The sequence below is a fragment of the Drosophila subpulchrella genome, chromosome 3L (genome assembly GCF_014743375.2).
Source record: "Drosophila subpulchrella strain 33 F10 #4 breed RU33 chromosome 3L, RU_Dsub_v1.1 Primary Assembly, whole genome shotgun sequence".
In the NCBI taxonomy this organism is placed as follows: Eukaryota; Metazoa; Arthropoda; class Insecta; order Diptera; family Drosophilidae; genus Drosophila; species Drosophila subpulchrella.
In genome coordinates, this window is record NC_050612.1 from 7,571,007 (window position 1) to 7,586,059 (window position 15,053).

Here is a 15,053-nt window from a genome sequence, read left to right on the forward strand (position 1 = left end):
TAAATAAACCTAAATTGGTGAATGGGCTGACGGTTGGATGTACAATTCGAATAGTTAATTAAACTATTTATTTAGCCAGCAAAGTGTTAACTCGGTTTGTTGGGCCAATTAAACATAATTACACGATTCGTTGGCCGCTGGGAGCAGCATTTTTGATAAGATTAGCAAGCTTTGATTGCATTTTGGAAATCCAATCAGGGAAAGGTCAAATTGCGTGGTCGGCGGTGGAGATAACGAAGTAACTATGATAACCAAAATGTACGCTACAATCGAATAATCAGCTAATTCGGCAGATAATTCGTTGACTGAAAATCAATGTAATTATAATAACACTAAGCACTGCAAATGGGCACAATTAAAGGGTAATCCGAAAAAGGGGTTATAAAATGTAAATGGCTGTCCCCCAGTCATCTTGGAATTTAAGTGCATTTCTGTTGAAGGCAGATGAGTACCGAAATAAAAGAAGATCCAACAACCTGCTGCTCCGAGTCTCCTACAAGCCAAGTAAACATTGAGTTACGAAATAAAATCTTTGGCCCATAAAATTAAGCCGCAGCCAAATACGCAGAACAGACAAAGACGGCAAAAGAAAAACAAATTGTTAAGAGATGGAGGGAATACAGGCTAATCTCATGGCGCGAGCTTATCAGGAAAACAAACCTGCAGCAACCTACTTTATATGTATCTGTATCTTTGTCTGCATCTCCATCTGCATCTGTAACCGCTGTGGCTGGCTGCTGCGAGCTCCCAATCCGTGGCCCAATCCCATTTTCAAACAGAGAGAAAAATGTGGGTAAAAAGGCCAATAAAAAATGTTATTTCGCTTACTGAAGGGACTGATTTAAATAAATAAATGTTGTTCATTTTACTTTTTAAACAATATTGAACGTATTTATATGTCTATATGTATGTCTTTTAGATTCTCAACTAAATTAAATATGAAGTAACGAAAATTAAAGAAGTATTTTAAATACATATCTTGCGTAACTGAGGTTTCAACCTATTTAAGGAACTATTCAGCTACTTTTCCCGACATTTTTCCCAGTGCACTCTCAATCCCATTCCGAATCCCAAATCCAATCCGATCCCCCCCACCGCTGCACTTTGATGTTCCTCTGATGGTAGTGCCCGAGATAGGAACAGTTAGCGCATCGCAGTTAACTCGTTCGGCCGGAGTTTTCCTGTTGGGTTTTTATGAGTTGGGTTCACGTCTACAGTATCTTGCAGCGCGCCCATAACTTTGAATCGTACAACTTTTATTTGCATTTTTATTTGTTTTTCTTTTAGTCGGGCTTCTCGGAACACACCAACTTTTTATATATTTTTATGAAGATAGAATTTAATTTCGCTTTTGTTTGGCATCCCAATTGAGGTAAATATTTTACTTGAATTAAGCACAAAAGTTGAACCGAAACCGACTGCACTTTTGGGCCCTCCAATCTCAAGTGCACGGATTGTTATATTTATATTGCAGAATTTTTAGAGCGCAGAACGTTTGTCAGTTACTAATTCGCTTTCCATGCTTGACCCAATCCTAAATTGCCTTTTCATGCAGCTCTCAGAGCCAAGCCCAAATTCAATTTGTTGTTATTTTTATTGGAATTTCAATCAGAAATTCTTTAGTTTTCTTGAATGTAAAATTGTTATTTGTTAGGTAAATTGCAGCAATTGTTGCTGTTTGTCAGCATGTGCTCAAAGATACAGCCTCCCAATTTATATCTTTCTGTGGTCTGCCGCAAACCAGGCACGCAGAACTCTAATACAGATTATTTATCTGAAAAAAGCTCTTAATTTTTCGCTATCTAACCCCCGGGGCAAAGCTTTTACTACACTTCACCATATCTACATATATGGAGAACATTTTGAGCAAATATTTTCACAAGCGCCGCATTCTCGCTTGCCATTTACAAAGGCAAACACATCAAATTGCAAAATCTTTGCCTTGGCAGAGACTGTTGCTTTTTATATTTATTGCCTTTGTTTGCATGCATTTTCTATTTGTTTTTATTTTTTGTTCTATTCTCAAACTTTTCATTCACCTTTGAGTTAAGGTAAAATCCAAGTAAATAACGCAGCGTCAGTTCGAAATGTTTGCTCAAAGTCTAAAGCAAAATATGAAGACATGGCGGTTGTATTTAACTCATGGTATTATGAAAAAGCTCCGCAAATGACACGCGGGGCAAACAAATTTTGAGGCACTGTGTGGCTCTTAAAAAGAATCTCGGTAAAGCATAAATAAACATTTCATGGAGATATGAAAAAACTGTATGGCTATAATCGCCGGTAATCGCCCTTGAACATTTATATACTTGTAAATAACTTTTGGGTTTTAGGTCAACGGGCTTAAATTAATATTTAAATATTGGCTCAATACAATTTACACAGCCATTGTAGTTTTTAATATTAATTCTTCTCGAGGTTGAAATCGATTTGAATGCTTTGACATGTAATTTATGTTTTATTGGTACAACCAACGCGTTGCTGACCCCATAAAAATATTTATAGAAACATGTAGATGTTTAAATTTGGTGACAGTTTTCGAGAGACAGCGGGCTTGCCAATTTTAATTTTGGCTTTTGTTTTGGTTTGGATTTTGCTTTTGGCCGCCAGCGGCTGTTGGCCAACCGGTTTCGCTTTCAAACATCGGCGGCGATTCGTCTGAGTTGGGAGTTAGTTTGGATCGTTTGAATATGGCTATGGCTTTGAGCTTGGGTATCTTCCAGCTTCCACATCCAGCTCGGAGTTGAGTTCGGTTTGGGCCACGATTTTGGCGCTTAATTGAAAATTCAGTCGGCCAAGCCAAATAAATTGTCCGCTTCATTAGCTCGCGGGTTGGGCCCTCTGCCCTCTGGCCCAGCAACCTGCAACTTTCACCGTTCGGAGATGCATCCGATGGATGGGCTTTTAATAAATTGCCCTTCAGTTGCGCTTTCTCGCTGGATTCGGTTTTGGATTCGGAATCCGCGATTTGCATTTCGAGCTAATTATGTTGTTTATGTTGTATAATATTTTGATGTGCTGTGTGTGTGATCTACACATGTTTTCGTGGCAGCCGCCGTTAAAACCGGCAAGGCAAATGCAAATCAAAAAAAAATAAGACTGAAAATAAAAATGGACATGCTGTCTGCAGTCTGGAGCCAAGGTGAAAGCATAGACAAATTGCTATATTTGCCTGAAACTGGCAATTTTGCCTCATAACCGATTGGGCTTTAACCCATTAGCCAGGCAATTAGCATGGCTAACATAAAACGCGATACTAAAACTCATTAGCAACAATTCCAAGTGTGCACTGGAACTATTTGTTTTTGCCCGGTAATGGCAGTGATGAAATTATATGGCCTGCTGTAATACGACGTAATAATCCAGAAATGTTCTGCTAACCAAAAAAGCCAATACCTTAGTCTTTCTTTGTAGCCAGAAGCTTTCGATATGGGGAACGCAGAACGTGAGGGGATTACCCGAGCGACTGACCACGCGCTTGTTTTGAGTTTTTAGGAATTTGTTGGCATTCTTTTTACCGCCACCCAAAGTCGCCTAATGAATCGATTTGCACACATTGTGGCGAACTGGAACTGACAAATTGGCGGGCGGGTTTCGGCCGGGCTTTGCTTATTTTTACAGTCCGGTCGACAATAAAATCCATAGATCATTCGAGCCCTTGTGAAAGCGGTCTCCGGCTAAATATTCATAGGTTCTAGACATGAGGCTAAGTTAGTTAGGCGTCTCATAGGGGGATATGTCATAAACTGTCAAATAAACTAAGAGCGATCGTAAATCTCGACTGCATTTGCAATTAATAATTATTGCTTTGCATAGGCGGCTCGCAGGTGAAGTGGGTTCCCACCGATATGCAAATGCCACCGCAAGAGGTTCTTCCCCCGAACTTGGACCATTTCGTACCAATCACGGATTGCAAATCACGGATCGTGAGATAAATAACTTTTACTGCGCTCGCATAAATGCAATTTATTCGCACCCTCACATGTGGATTTCTAGTTAGTTGTCGGTGATTTGTTTACCCATTCAAATGGGCATAATAATAATGAAGCACGGAAACGGCAACTGGCAGTGCAACCGGCAATCTATAAATACAACAATAACGATAATAATAATAATGATAATAAAAAAATCACATGGCGGCAAAGAGCGACAAATCCATTGCCCTGTGAGATAAATTTCCATAGAATTCATTCCATTTGTTAATGTCGATTGCCGGTTGGTTCAGATTGCAGATAGCGCAATGATAGTAAGTTAGTTGCAGTCGTTTGTTCACGTTAATCGGACCCTATCTCGGCTGATGGAATGCGGGACTGTGGAGACAGTAAGGTATAGCTGGGAGAATTTTCTGAAAGCATTTCCTCTAGAAGATAGAGCGAGGCCCAAGACCTACCACAATCCGTACTGCCTTCGGACCTGGCCACGTTTTCCGGCACGGGGTTAACTGGGAGTCACGTCCACAGAGCCAGCATCGATGCTAGGAAAACACTGTTTGAGATCATTTATTATGTCTAAATCTATTGTCTCCGCCAGCGATTTGCATACCTATACATGGATTTACTAGCTTATCAATGCGAAATTACAATTGCACAAATGCATTGTGCACAACTGCTGGCAGTGGCAGTCGAATAAGCTATCACGTCCTTAGCTCAATGTCAAATCGAACTGTCTCTATCTGTCTATCTATCTATCTACGGCAACTATCTCAATCTGCCGGGTTGTTGGGTTGTTCGATTGTTGGGTTGTTGTGCTCCGGCATTTGCTTCAGACCGAAGCTGGAAGCTATTTATAAAGCTCAGTGGAGCGGGGAATCCCCGCCTGGCAAAGGATTTGTTCGCCATCTGTTCCTGGCGTCAATCAAATCAGCTGCTGCTGCATCAATGAATCAATTTGAATGTCAACTGATTGATGGGAAAATAATAATCAAAGGGGCTGACAGATGGAGAGCTGCCATGCGGTACTCCTTCCTCCACAGATAATTAAGCCATTGGCATTTAAATTGTTAGGTATTTTGTGTATAATTTATTATTAATTAGTTGGTGGCCTACTTAAGTCTAGTAACAATATGCATCTTCGCGTTTCCATAAGTACTGGATACAGAGTCATTAAGTACAATCTGGCGAAACTAACTAGCTAACACATTTAGTAGCGAGTAGTATGTTTAGTAACGTCTTTTTGATAATCACAGCGCTTAGTTTAATTACATAAAGTATGTCTTTCCAGCATGAATATGAAGGTATCACAGAGCTCAGTTGCGTGGATTGGTATCCGCATGGGCATACATTTGAGGTGGCACTACCGCTTGACGTCGTCTTTCACCTGGCTGTCTTTCGACTTCGATTTCTTTTTCTCGTCGACGGTTTTGTAGGAGCTGCCGAATACCTCCGCATAACTGGGCACAATTGGCATCATCACAAAGTTTGGCTTAATCGCCTCGCACGTGGGCGATGTTGCTGATGTTACTGTTGCTGGTGTTGCTGTTGCTGGTGTTGCTGTTGCTGGTAGTAGCGGCGTTGTGGCCTCACAAAAAGAAGGTGCCTGCAGTGTTGCCACATTCTCAGCTGCCGAGGCTAGAGGTGCTGATGTTGCAACTCCTGGATGCTGCAGCTCCTGGCCGCTCCTCTCCTGCTTATTGAACACATTAAACACACTCGGGTAGACAATCAGGCAGGAGGACTGGGGCGACTTCTGCAGCAGCTCCAGAGCCGCCTCGTAGCTGGGCAATCCAGATACCAGGGTGTACTCCGGCACCGGATCCTCCGCATCCGGACGCAGTTTCAACGCCTCTATATCCACAACGGTGCACTGCGTCGAGCCATTGGCATTGTTGTGATCTGCAAAACAAAGAACAATAATTGTTTATTAGTATTTGCATTCGTTGCAAATGGAGTGGAAGGGGCTGACTGAGATTAATAAAGACCTCGACCCAGTTGCAATATTACAATATTTTCTGCTCGCATTTGTTTTCCCTTATTTGCTGGCTTTCATTGCCAGTAACTTTTTGAAATATTTTCTCTTCACTGCATTCTTTTCATAATTGCCTTGGCACCGCTTTCGCATTAAACATGAGGTAAACGAATTTCTCTGAAATTTTTGCAGTACTTTCTGAATTATTTTTCGTTGGCAATGTGCAAATTTTTTCGAGGCCTTGTTTCCATTTTAGCGGCATCACGAATCATAGAAATTCGGAGTTCTTAAACCTTGCGAGAGGTAACGAAACACTTTGGCTTTACGACCCGAAAATGCCTAGACATAATAATACGAATCATTAGAGATGTGGAAGCACTTAAGACGGAATAAAGCACGAAAAGATTTCCACTGTTAATGGAGTATTTCCCTGATGATGGCCGAAGTCAGGTCACCTAATTTCGACTATAAAAAATACTTTATAATGGCTCTAACTTTTAACTTGTTTTTGTGACGTACATTGTGAGTACTTTTTGGCAGTACTGGCTAATCAAAACACTCGATAAGATTTTAATCTACAATGAGGTCAACAATTTCCCATTTCTAATGCGGAGTACTTACAATTGCGTTTCCAGGTTCGGAACTGGTGGTACAGGAAGCAGGAGCAGATGCAGAAGACCATCGAGATGAGGATCAGGGTAAAGACGATGCCGATCCAGACCTCGTTCATGAATTTGTCGTACTCCAGCTGCTGCTGCAACTGGCCCACACTGCTGCTGTCCAGAACCACCCGGTTGGCCAGATCGAAATCCATTATATCTTCGCTGGTGGAGTTCCTCGGATGGTTAATTTCGTTGAGCTGGTGGTGATGCTTCAGTTGGATGGAGCTGAGGATCTGTTGGCCAATCTGCTTCAGGAAATCACTGCCCGAAATGGCATCCAAAGTGGTGATCGTAGGCGTGGAGGCTTCGGGAGAATTCCTCCCGCTGTTCAGAATCTTCTGGGCGGCGGGACCGGCGTAATGGTCGAAATGCAAATCGTGCGAGAGCTCGTAGTTTAATGCGCGCGGCAGGCTCTCCATGGTTTGCTTTTATATTGGTCGGCAGGCGCGTAATCTCTATCTCTATCTTTTCCTTGTATCTGTGTCTCCGGTGCGGCACACTTTCACTGCTTCGATGGCGGTATCGGTATCTGTATCTCGTGGATCGTTCTTAATCTGCGGTTTCTTTTAACGAACGCACACGTCCGTCGACGTCTGAGTCCACAAACAAACTGATTTGAGCGGCCGATCCGATCGAGCGGTCAACCCGAGCAGCTCTACGAGTTTAACTCCGTTCCACTCAAGAGAGAACCGGAGAGCACATCCGAATTCAGATCTACCTGGCGAACATCTCGATCACTCCCTCTTTTTACTCATTTGCCGCTCGGTTACGCATCGCCGAGAACGTTCTCTCGCCGTGAAACGATCTTGTATCTCGTAATTCCAATTCCCGGAGCGCGTCTTTGTGCTCCTACAGAAACAGACAATGCCCTGAAATTATGGGACCATAATTGGCGTTACAAAGCGGCGCACATGTTGCTCAAGCAGAAGAGAGGGAAGAGGGAGAAGAATTGGAATAGGGATCGGGATAGGGATGAGAATGAGAGAGAGCCTCTAAGCATCGATCTTCATTTCTCCGCCGGCTTCTTCGATTTCGGTTCGCTTTGCAGCCAGGCAAATGACATATCTCCAGCTCCTTGCAGTCGGAGAAAAAACATAAAAATACTTTCAAATAGGAAGTTACATAGTATATTATTGGATCTAAAATATTATGATTTCTTACAGGCCTACAAAACAAGTTAATAATACTTTAATAAGTACCGAATATGTTTGTATTTTAATGTTAAAAAATATTAAAAGCAATGATATACATTCTGTTCATTCTTGAGAAACATATTTATCTTTTAAAGAATATCAGTTCACCTTGGCTAGGAAATTTCCAAAAGAAATTAAATTAGAATTAAACTATCAATTAGATTAGCCATTATTGTCAGATATATTTACTGTGTGTACCAACAAAAAAAAAGGCTTCAGTGATCATTTTAAATAAGTCGTGTCAAACAAAACAGTACTGACAAGTTTGTTTTTATAAAATTAAAAATAAATTGGATTCATTCCATGTATGCTAAATATACTAATATACTAAAACAGTTTGTATCTGTAGCTTAGCTATTCTAGAAATATTTATCCTAAATTCATGGAACATCTTTCCTCTGGGTGTACAGTGCAGTTCTTTCCTCCACATTGCCCAAAGTGGAAGAGAAATTATTGCTATAGGATAATGTGTTTGTGGGACTGTTGTTGCCATGATGTTGTTTTTGTGCCCAAAGGGGCCCGAGACTTCTTTGGTTCTTCTTCAATTTTTTTTATTTTTCCCTTGGCTTGGTGGAGTTTTAAATTACAACTACGTGCAGATATCTTATTTCGGGCAGCAATTTTGTGGGCGATGCGATGATCACCTGGCTTTGGGTTGATCACTTTTTGGCGATAGCAGCAGGTAGGGTTAGTTCTTACCTCTTGGGAATGGAACCGGGAATGGGAATGGGGATTGGCACCGAGGATCGAATAGATACAACAGTTGTCCATTTACGGGATTGATGTGTGTGTAATTGGAGGATTCGTGGATGTGAAGGGGATGCTGACGGGGGATTATCCCTGCAATCAAAGAGGCGCAGAGCAGGGTATGACATAATCTTGCGTAAAAATGGAGATGGCAACGGGATTACCTCATAGAGGTTGTCAATGGAAAATCTTAAATATTTCAACATATTCTGTAGATGAGAAATATTTAAAAAACCAGACTGTCTGAGAAAAGTAACGAGAAGTAGTTCTGCTCATTATATATGGAACGAATTTCCCACCAAGCCTTAAACTTACACATTGATAGAACCCCGTTGATGGTAAAATAACTTTCAAATTATTTCCTTGGACCCATAACAGACCAATAAATCAACTAAAATTCTATAGCCATCCCCTAATAATTAACTATAAAGAGCCCCCTCCGAAATGAGTTGCCATTTCCCATTACGATGCCCCCGTCGATAAAAATCACATAAATACAAGCACTCAAAACAAGCCGGATAAGATCAGCACCCGCTCGAAGATGAAGGAGAAATTGCTTTTCAACAAGACAGCGTCTAAGATAAATCTCGTTGCGACTTACAAAGGGTTGCCTATAGTCTCGGGACTCTGGATTCCTGATGAGCTCATCGAAGAGTGGCCAGAAATGAGCATTCCTTATCACGATCGGCTAATCTCGCCGAGGAAATGAATCAGCGGAGGCTGGGGAGATTAGCAAAATGCCGGAGGTTGTCAGTGGGACGATGACGTCTTTTCAGTTCACTCAGAGTCCGGGGGAATTAGGCGGGTATTCTTCTCCGGTTAGTGCGGTTAACCCATATGGGCGAAGACATTCCATGCCAATCCCAATCCCATTCCCATTCCCTACCATTCTAGATGCCCGCCCATCTATGCCAGGTATGCAGTTCTTTTGCAATCAACTGTCACGGACCGTGAGAAGAGACAATGGCAATTTAATTAAGCAGGCTAAGGCCCGCCTTGGGTTTTCTTGGGCCTTAACCTATTCTCGGGGTAGTTCGGTAGCTTCTGCCCTGAAAGACGGCGTACATGTATCTGGGTTCCTTCACATTGTGGTCTTGTCTTCGCGCCGCTTTCTTTTTCTTTCTTTGCACGTCGGCTTAGTTGACCGACTTGGGCCAAGTAGCTTTAATTTAAGACCCTAATGAGCCATTTAGGCATTCTGGGCTTTGTGTCTTCAATGCCGACTACTGTGTGTCTCCCTGCCCGCGAACAAAAGTTAAATTAATGAGTCCACGGCCAGTTGGTGTCTTTAGTTTTTGGTCTTCGGTCTTTGGTTTTTGGGGGCCTCTTTTTCGAATGCGGGTGATGCTCTGATGCAGATAAAGCTGCTTAATTTTTCACTGACTCCGAGATCGGGGTCTCTGCGCTGCTTTGCATAATGCAGCCCCGCCACCGAGCTACAATTTTTACATAGTTTATTAATTTTTCGGATTTCGGCTTAGGTATTCTCACTCCCCACCGCCCTCTGTCGCCTGTCGACCGCTTCTGACACTAATAAATCGGCTTAAATTTGATCTTGAGCGGTGTATTTTGATTCCCCGACCTAGCTGAGGGCACGTTGTATCTCAGGGGCTCCGTGTGTGCATTATTGATGATGGGGACTGACCTTAGCTAGAAGCCGGCCCCAAAGAATCCGCCGATCGGGCCCCTGAGTTATGAACGGCCTCACAATCGGCTTGCTGGTAGTGACTTAAATGGACTGGCTTTAATTACATAGGAAATTCTGTGACGGCGATTACATTGACTCGAGTCATTGGGCTAAATGTGTCGACCGGCATCGGTCTTTTTGGTTTATATTTTCTTATTTTTAGTAGCACTTTGTACGTCATTACTATTCGTGCTGTAAATACTATATTTAATCTGAAGGTGATTTTCTTTATCAGCCACACATTTGTGTCGCAAAAATATATACTCGCTCTATACTTACTTGTTTACAACCGATTTGAATTTACATGTCAATAAAAGAGGTAATTTATTCCTAAGAAATATTTACTGATAGCAATTACAAAAATAAACAAAAGCGAACTTGAAAAGTTTTAAAATGAACTTGAAAGTTCAAGCCAATGACCCTTAAAAGTGTATATAATTTTAAAAATTCATAGATAATGCAAATATTTATTATACTAAGGAAAGTCATAGCATCTTCCTCTTAATACATTTAATTTTATTTGGGAACCCTTTTTGCGGGGCAGTTGAGATGGCAATTAACATCTCGGCAGCACTAACATAAGAATGAAACCCCTTGTTATACGACACCCACATCCTTCCAGTTATAATTGAGCTGTAAATTCAACCCTAGATTTTTGGCACACATCTCCAAATCAAACTGATTTCCATATAATTACAGGGCACAATGCCGTTTCTCAAATTTGCTCTAATTGAGCGATCAGGAGAAGTATCATTGGACGAATCAGTCGATTCCCTGAATCCCAGAATCCCGAATCCGGAGTTTCAGAACCCTGAGACACCCGCGGGCAGGGGCCATAAAGTCATGACATCCTGCCGGGCAACTAGAAGCACTTGTCCTGCCTTCTCCACTCCGACTTTTTCTCACCCTGCCCGGGGCGCATTTTCTGGATACGTATCTTGTGCCTTTTTTCCGAAGCTCAGCAAGACGCAATGCGACCAACTGAGCTGTGACGGAGCGAAAGTCATGGCAGGAGTGAATACTATGTATGAAAGTACCAGAGTGCCTGGCCAGGTAATTGCTGCAGTTGTCGGGGGGCAGTGATGTGAAACATTTGTCATATGGACCGAAACCGAGAGACGTGCCGCTGCCATGGGAAAGTCAGTTCGCAGTTCCCTAATCTGTGATATAGGTCATGCAACCCTCAAGGTTCCGAGTAGGTACCATCTCCATTCCAACTCCAACTCTGGACTGCGCATTGTCTTTGGTCCCTTTGTGTTTGTTATGGATTCGTAGAAATTACGCGTGAGCATGCCAGCCATCCTTTTCATATTCTTATGTCGAGGCAAGTAGCTCGGGCCTATTATGTTCTGTTTCCGAAGACAACAAGTGCAGCGCTGAGTGCGCCTTTTATTCCAGGGACAATTAAAAACGCAGTTGTGCATAGAGTTAGCAGAATAGCTGGAAGTCTGGCTCAAGTTTAGCCAAGCCAAACCAAACCCACCTCCAGTGCACAGAACCATCTTGTAGGCACCCACCCATTCAATGTCAATGAACCGCAGTTGTAATGTTTATACGCCCATCACAGTTAAAGATACGGATACAGCTATATGTGCAGTGAGGAAAAATAGGTGTAGGTCGATATTGTTGTTAGAAAACACTGTTATTGTAGGGAATTTCTTTGAATACTTAAGTCTTAGGAAAAGTAAGAAATAAAAGACTTTTAATTTCAGAATAGTTTATTTGTGTGATTAAAGGTTATAGTTTTTATTGTGGTGGATTTTTAGAGACCGTTACTTAGAATTTAAACTTCTGGCTATACAGTTGTCTATGTATGGTCTATGGTCTATGTATTTTAATTCTAGTGTTTTTATTCATAATTCATATGGCAAAATCAATGAAATCATATTTCTAAAGTTCTTAATTTTTTCTCCGCCTGCAGCTATAGAGACAGATAGAAGCACTCGGAATGGAGCACTCCAAAGTTGTCCACCTTCCGACGCTGTCGTTGCTTGGATTTTTACTTTATTTGTTTATGGTTTTACCGTCTGATTATCTTGGGCGCGTTTTAGCCCCAAGTTCGTTGCGCTTGGCCAGACTTCCTCCTCGCACTCCCCCTCCACGAGACCATCCCATCCCAAGCGTGTAGTACTTATGATGTTATTTCATTTTATTGTCGCCGTCTTCGGGACCTTTCCCCATCACCGGCTGTCAAAGTTTTGGTTTTCTGTTGGTTTATCGCTCCAAAGGTTTTCTATACAACAATTGATTGAACATTATTAGCACTCAAGCATAAATTTGTTCGACATTCTCGACAGGGTTAACTGCTTCAAAGTTTGTAGTCCATTAGGTGGGGTGAAAACCCAGAAGTTACAAATCTGATGGATAGATAGATACTTCTATGACCTCCTTGGAGAAAATGAAAAGTCTTCAATAATTTATTAAATAATATAAATGAAGAAACTCATAAATCAAAATAGTATTGAATCAAACACAGCCGAGTAAGTTACAAAACCGTAAATTGCAAATAGAAAAATTGCGCAGCACGCAATCAGGTAAATATACAGCTTTCAAAATTTTATGCGCCAATAAAAACCACCTATAAACTTTTTTATAATGCAGTTCAATACACTTTAATTCATTAATATACGTCTTAATTTGTAGCTACTGTAACTAATCAAAGCTCTTTAGATTACTTTTCACTTCTGGATAGAACGCGGAATCCAGTAATTTCAGTTTAATATTCGCTGATCAACTTTATTAATTATCCTCTGTGATTTATCGATCGCTTTCGCTGACAGCAACATGTTGTTGATGCCCGAGATCTGTAATTAAATCAGACTGGCTCTGAAGTCTAGGAAACGATCGTTCCGTGTAACACCATGTTGCACACCAGATCCGCAGATTATAGGAACATTCCGGGTGGGACTCGAAATCACACAAATCATTGGGGGAGTTTCAAGAAACTATAACTCAACGTTTGAGTGACATTCTCACTTTAGTACGTAATCTTATAATAATGTAAACATTTCGCAGTCATTTTTTAAAAGGTGTTTTACTGTTATTCACACCCGCGATCCCAGCGAATTGAACTTTAATTAATCAACTGCAGTTTGTGGCCAGTCATTGAACCCAATTGATACAAACGAGTTGCCCGCCCAGTTTCGCACGTGTTTAAGATTTCATTGCATTAACATACCGAACTTGGCTAATAAACCACAAGATCATCAAATCCGGCACAGCAAACGCAAATGGAATTCTTTTATTCAGAAAGCTGTTGTGGTCACAGTGTGGGATCGCCTAATAGACCCATAGACCCATAGACCCACAGACCTTTAACATCGATGGGAGACTTTCAATTAACCTTAATTTCGCACTTGGCGCCCAGCCGATTTTCTCTTCCGATTTCCACTTAAGCCTCGATTCCACTGACCCCAATTGGTTTCGTCAGACCATCGGATTCGATCAATAAACAAATTTTATATTATTGATTATCGTGTTGGTCATGCTCACAAGGTGTTGGGAAACACTGGGTTGCTTTCCCGCAGCCCGAACTTCTTTATTTCCCTTATCGGAGCACTCTTATCAAATGATATGCAAGGTGCTGGGTGGATTGATGTGCTTGGGCAATTCATCAATGCACTCTCTCTGTGCTTCGATTTAGGTATGTGGGCTCCCCAACTTTGGGCTTGTAGCCCTTGTCATTATTGACATTACAAATGTTATTGATTGTTGTCCGCTGGGTGTCGTTGGGTTTCTTGGGTTCGGTTTTCATTTGCGCCTCACGAAATTGAAAGTACATGTTAATTATTTCCACACACGGCCAACAATCACCTGCATTCAGGGGTTCCTCAGATCCATTTCCACTGATAAGCGTATTAGTTTTCGAGTGTCACCGAAAGAAACAAAAACATTTCCCTCCTCACTGATTTTCGTGTCAATCAGTGCCAGAAAAAGAGTTCAGTTTCCAATTTTTCCGTGTTGACGTTTCTTTTTTTCCATTCTTTTACTTTTTTTGCCTTGTCAACGTTGCATGCAAACAAGAAATGGGGCTTTGAGTTGGGGGAGTTTTTGGACCGGCGACAGTAGCGTTACAAAGCATTTGATTTCAGGTCTGCCGGTTTAGCAATTCTTGGAAGTGTCACTCTCGCTGCATTCTTTGAGTTTTTTTAAGCGGAGGCACCTTTCCCCTTTTTTTTGAGATTCACTTGCTCCCCCTTTCCTTTGATTTCGATAAATCGGTTATTGGGGCGTTTGAAAGGCCTCGAAAGGTTTGTTAGTCTGTCAAAGGCAGCTGAGTGATGCGGCCAAAAGGATCCAACAATCGGGCTAAGTGCTGCGTTCATTAGCCGAATAAAGTGAAAGTCAATTATGATTTCCAGGGTGATTTAAGATTTCATGAATGAATCCAAACAAGCAAGATATCAATCGAAGTTGGGGAACACTGTTTATAATGTTCCTTAATGATGATTGAAACAGTGATCAATAAAATAAGTTAAGAAAATAGATAAAACACAAATAAATAAAGTACCTAGAGATCTATTCAGTTTTCATACAAATATTACTGAATAATGTATTCATAAGTGTTTTCGAGACCTAAGTCAATTGATTTAATTGTTCTAATTGTGCGCTTACTTAAAGCATATTATCTGGATTTATAAATGTGGTTGTAAGTTAATTGTTCCTTCCACTTTTTGTAAGCCGCAAATGTGTTATATCTCACCTGCTTTAAATATTTGCTTAAGGCTATATTGCTAGACTTAAATTAAGTCGCTATACATTTTCCAATATCTTATTAAACGTTCCCCACTTTTAGTTAAACATCGGCTACAGTAAAGCAATTAAGATAAGATAATCCGCCATCATTCCGCACTATTTGCA

The 15,053-nt window shown here is 41.3% G+C and overlaps 1 protein-coding gene across 1 annotated transcript; it reads right to left on the reverse strand.

Annotated features, from left to right (window-relative positions):
• Positions 1-4,990: 4,990 nt before the first annotated feature.
• LOC119554821 (protein commissureless 2) lies at positions 4,991-7,186 on the reverse strand. Its single transcript, XM_037865895.1, has 2 exons — positions 6,526-7,186; positions 4,991-5,831 (listed from the first exon to the last, which is right to left on the reverse strand). Exons 1-2 carry the CDS (start codon positions 6,983-6,985, stop codon positions 5,293-5,295), a joined length of 999 nt encoding a protein of 332 aa, XP_037721823.1. The 5' UTR covers positions 6,986-7,186; the 3' UTR covers positions 4,991-5,292.
• Between the last annotated feature and the right edge of the window lie 7,867 nt (positions 7,187-15,053).

Excerpts from the sequence above, each read along its gene's own strand:
- LOC119554821 (XM_037865895.1), bottom strand. The coding sequence starts at position 6,985 with ATGGAGAGCCTGCCGCGCGCATTAAACTACGAGCTCTCGCACGATTTG. Across the intron at positions 5,832-6,525 it reads CCGAACCTGGAAACGCAATT|ATCACAACAATGCCAATGGC; the intron begins GTAAGTACTCCG and ends TTTGTTTTGCAG.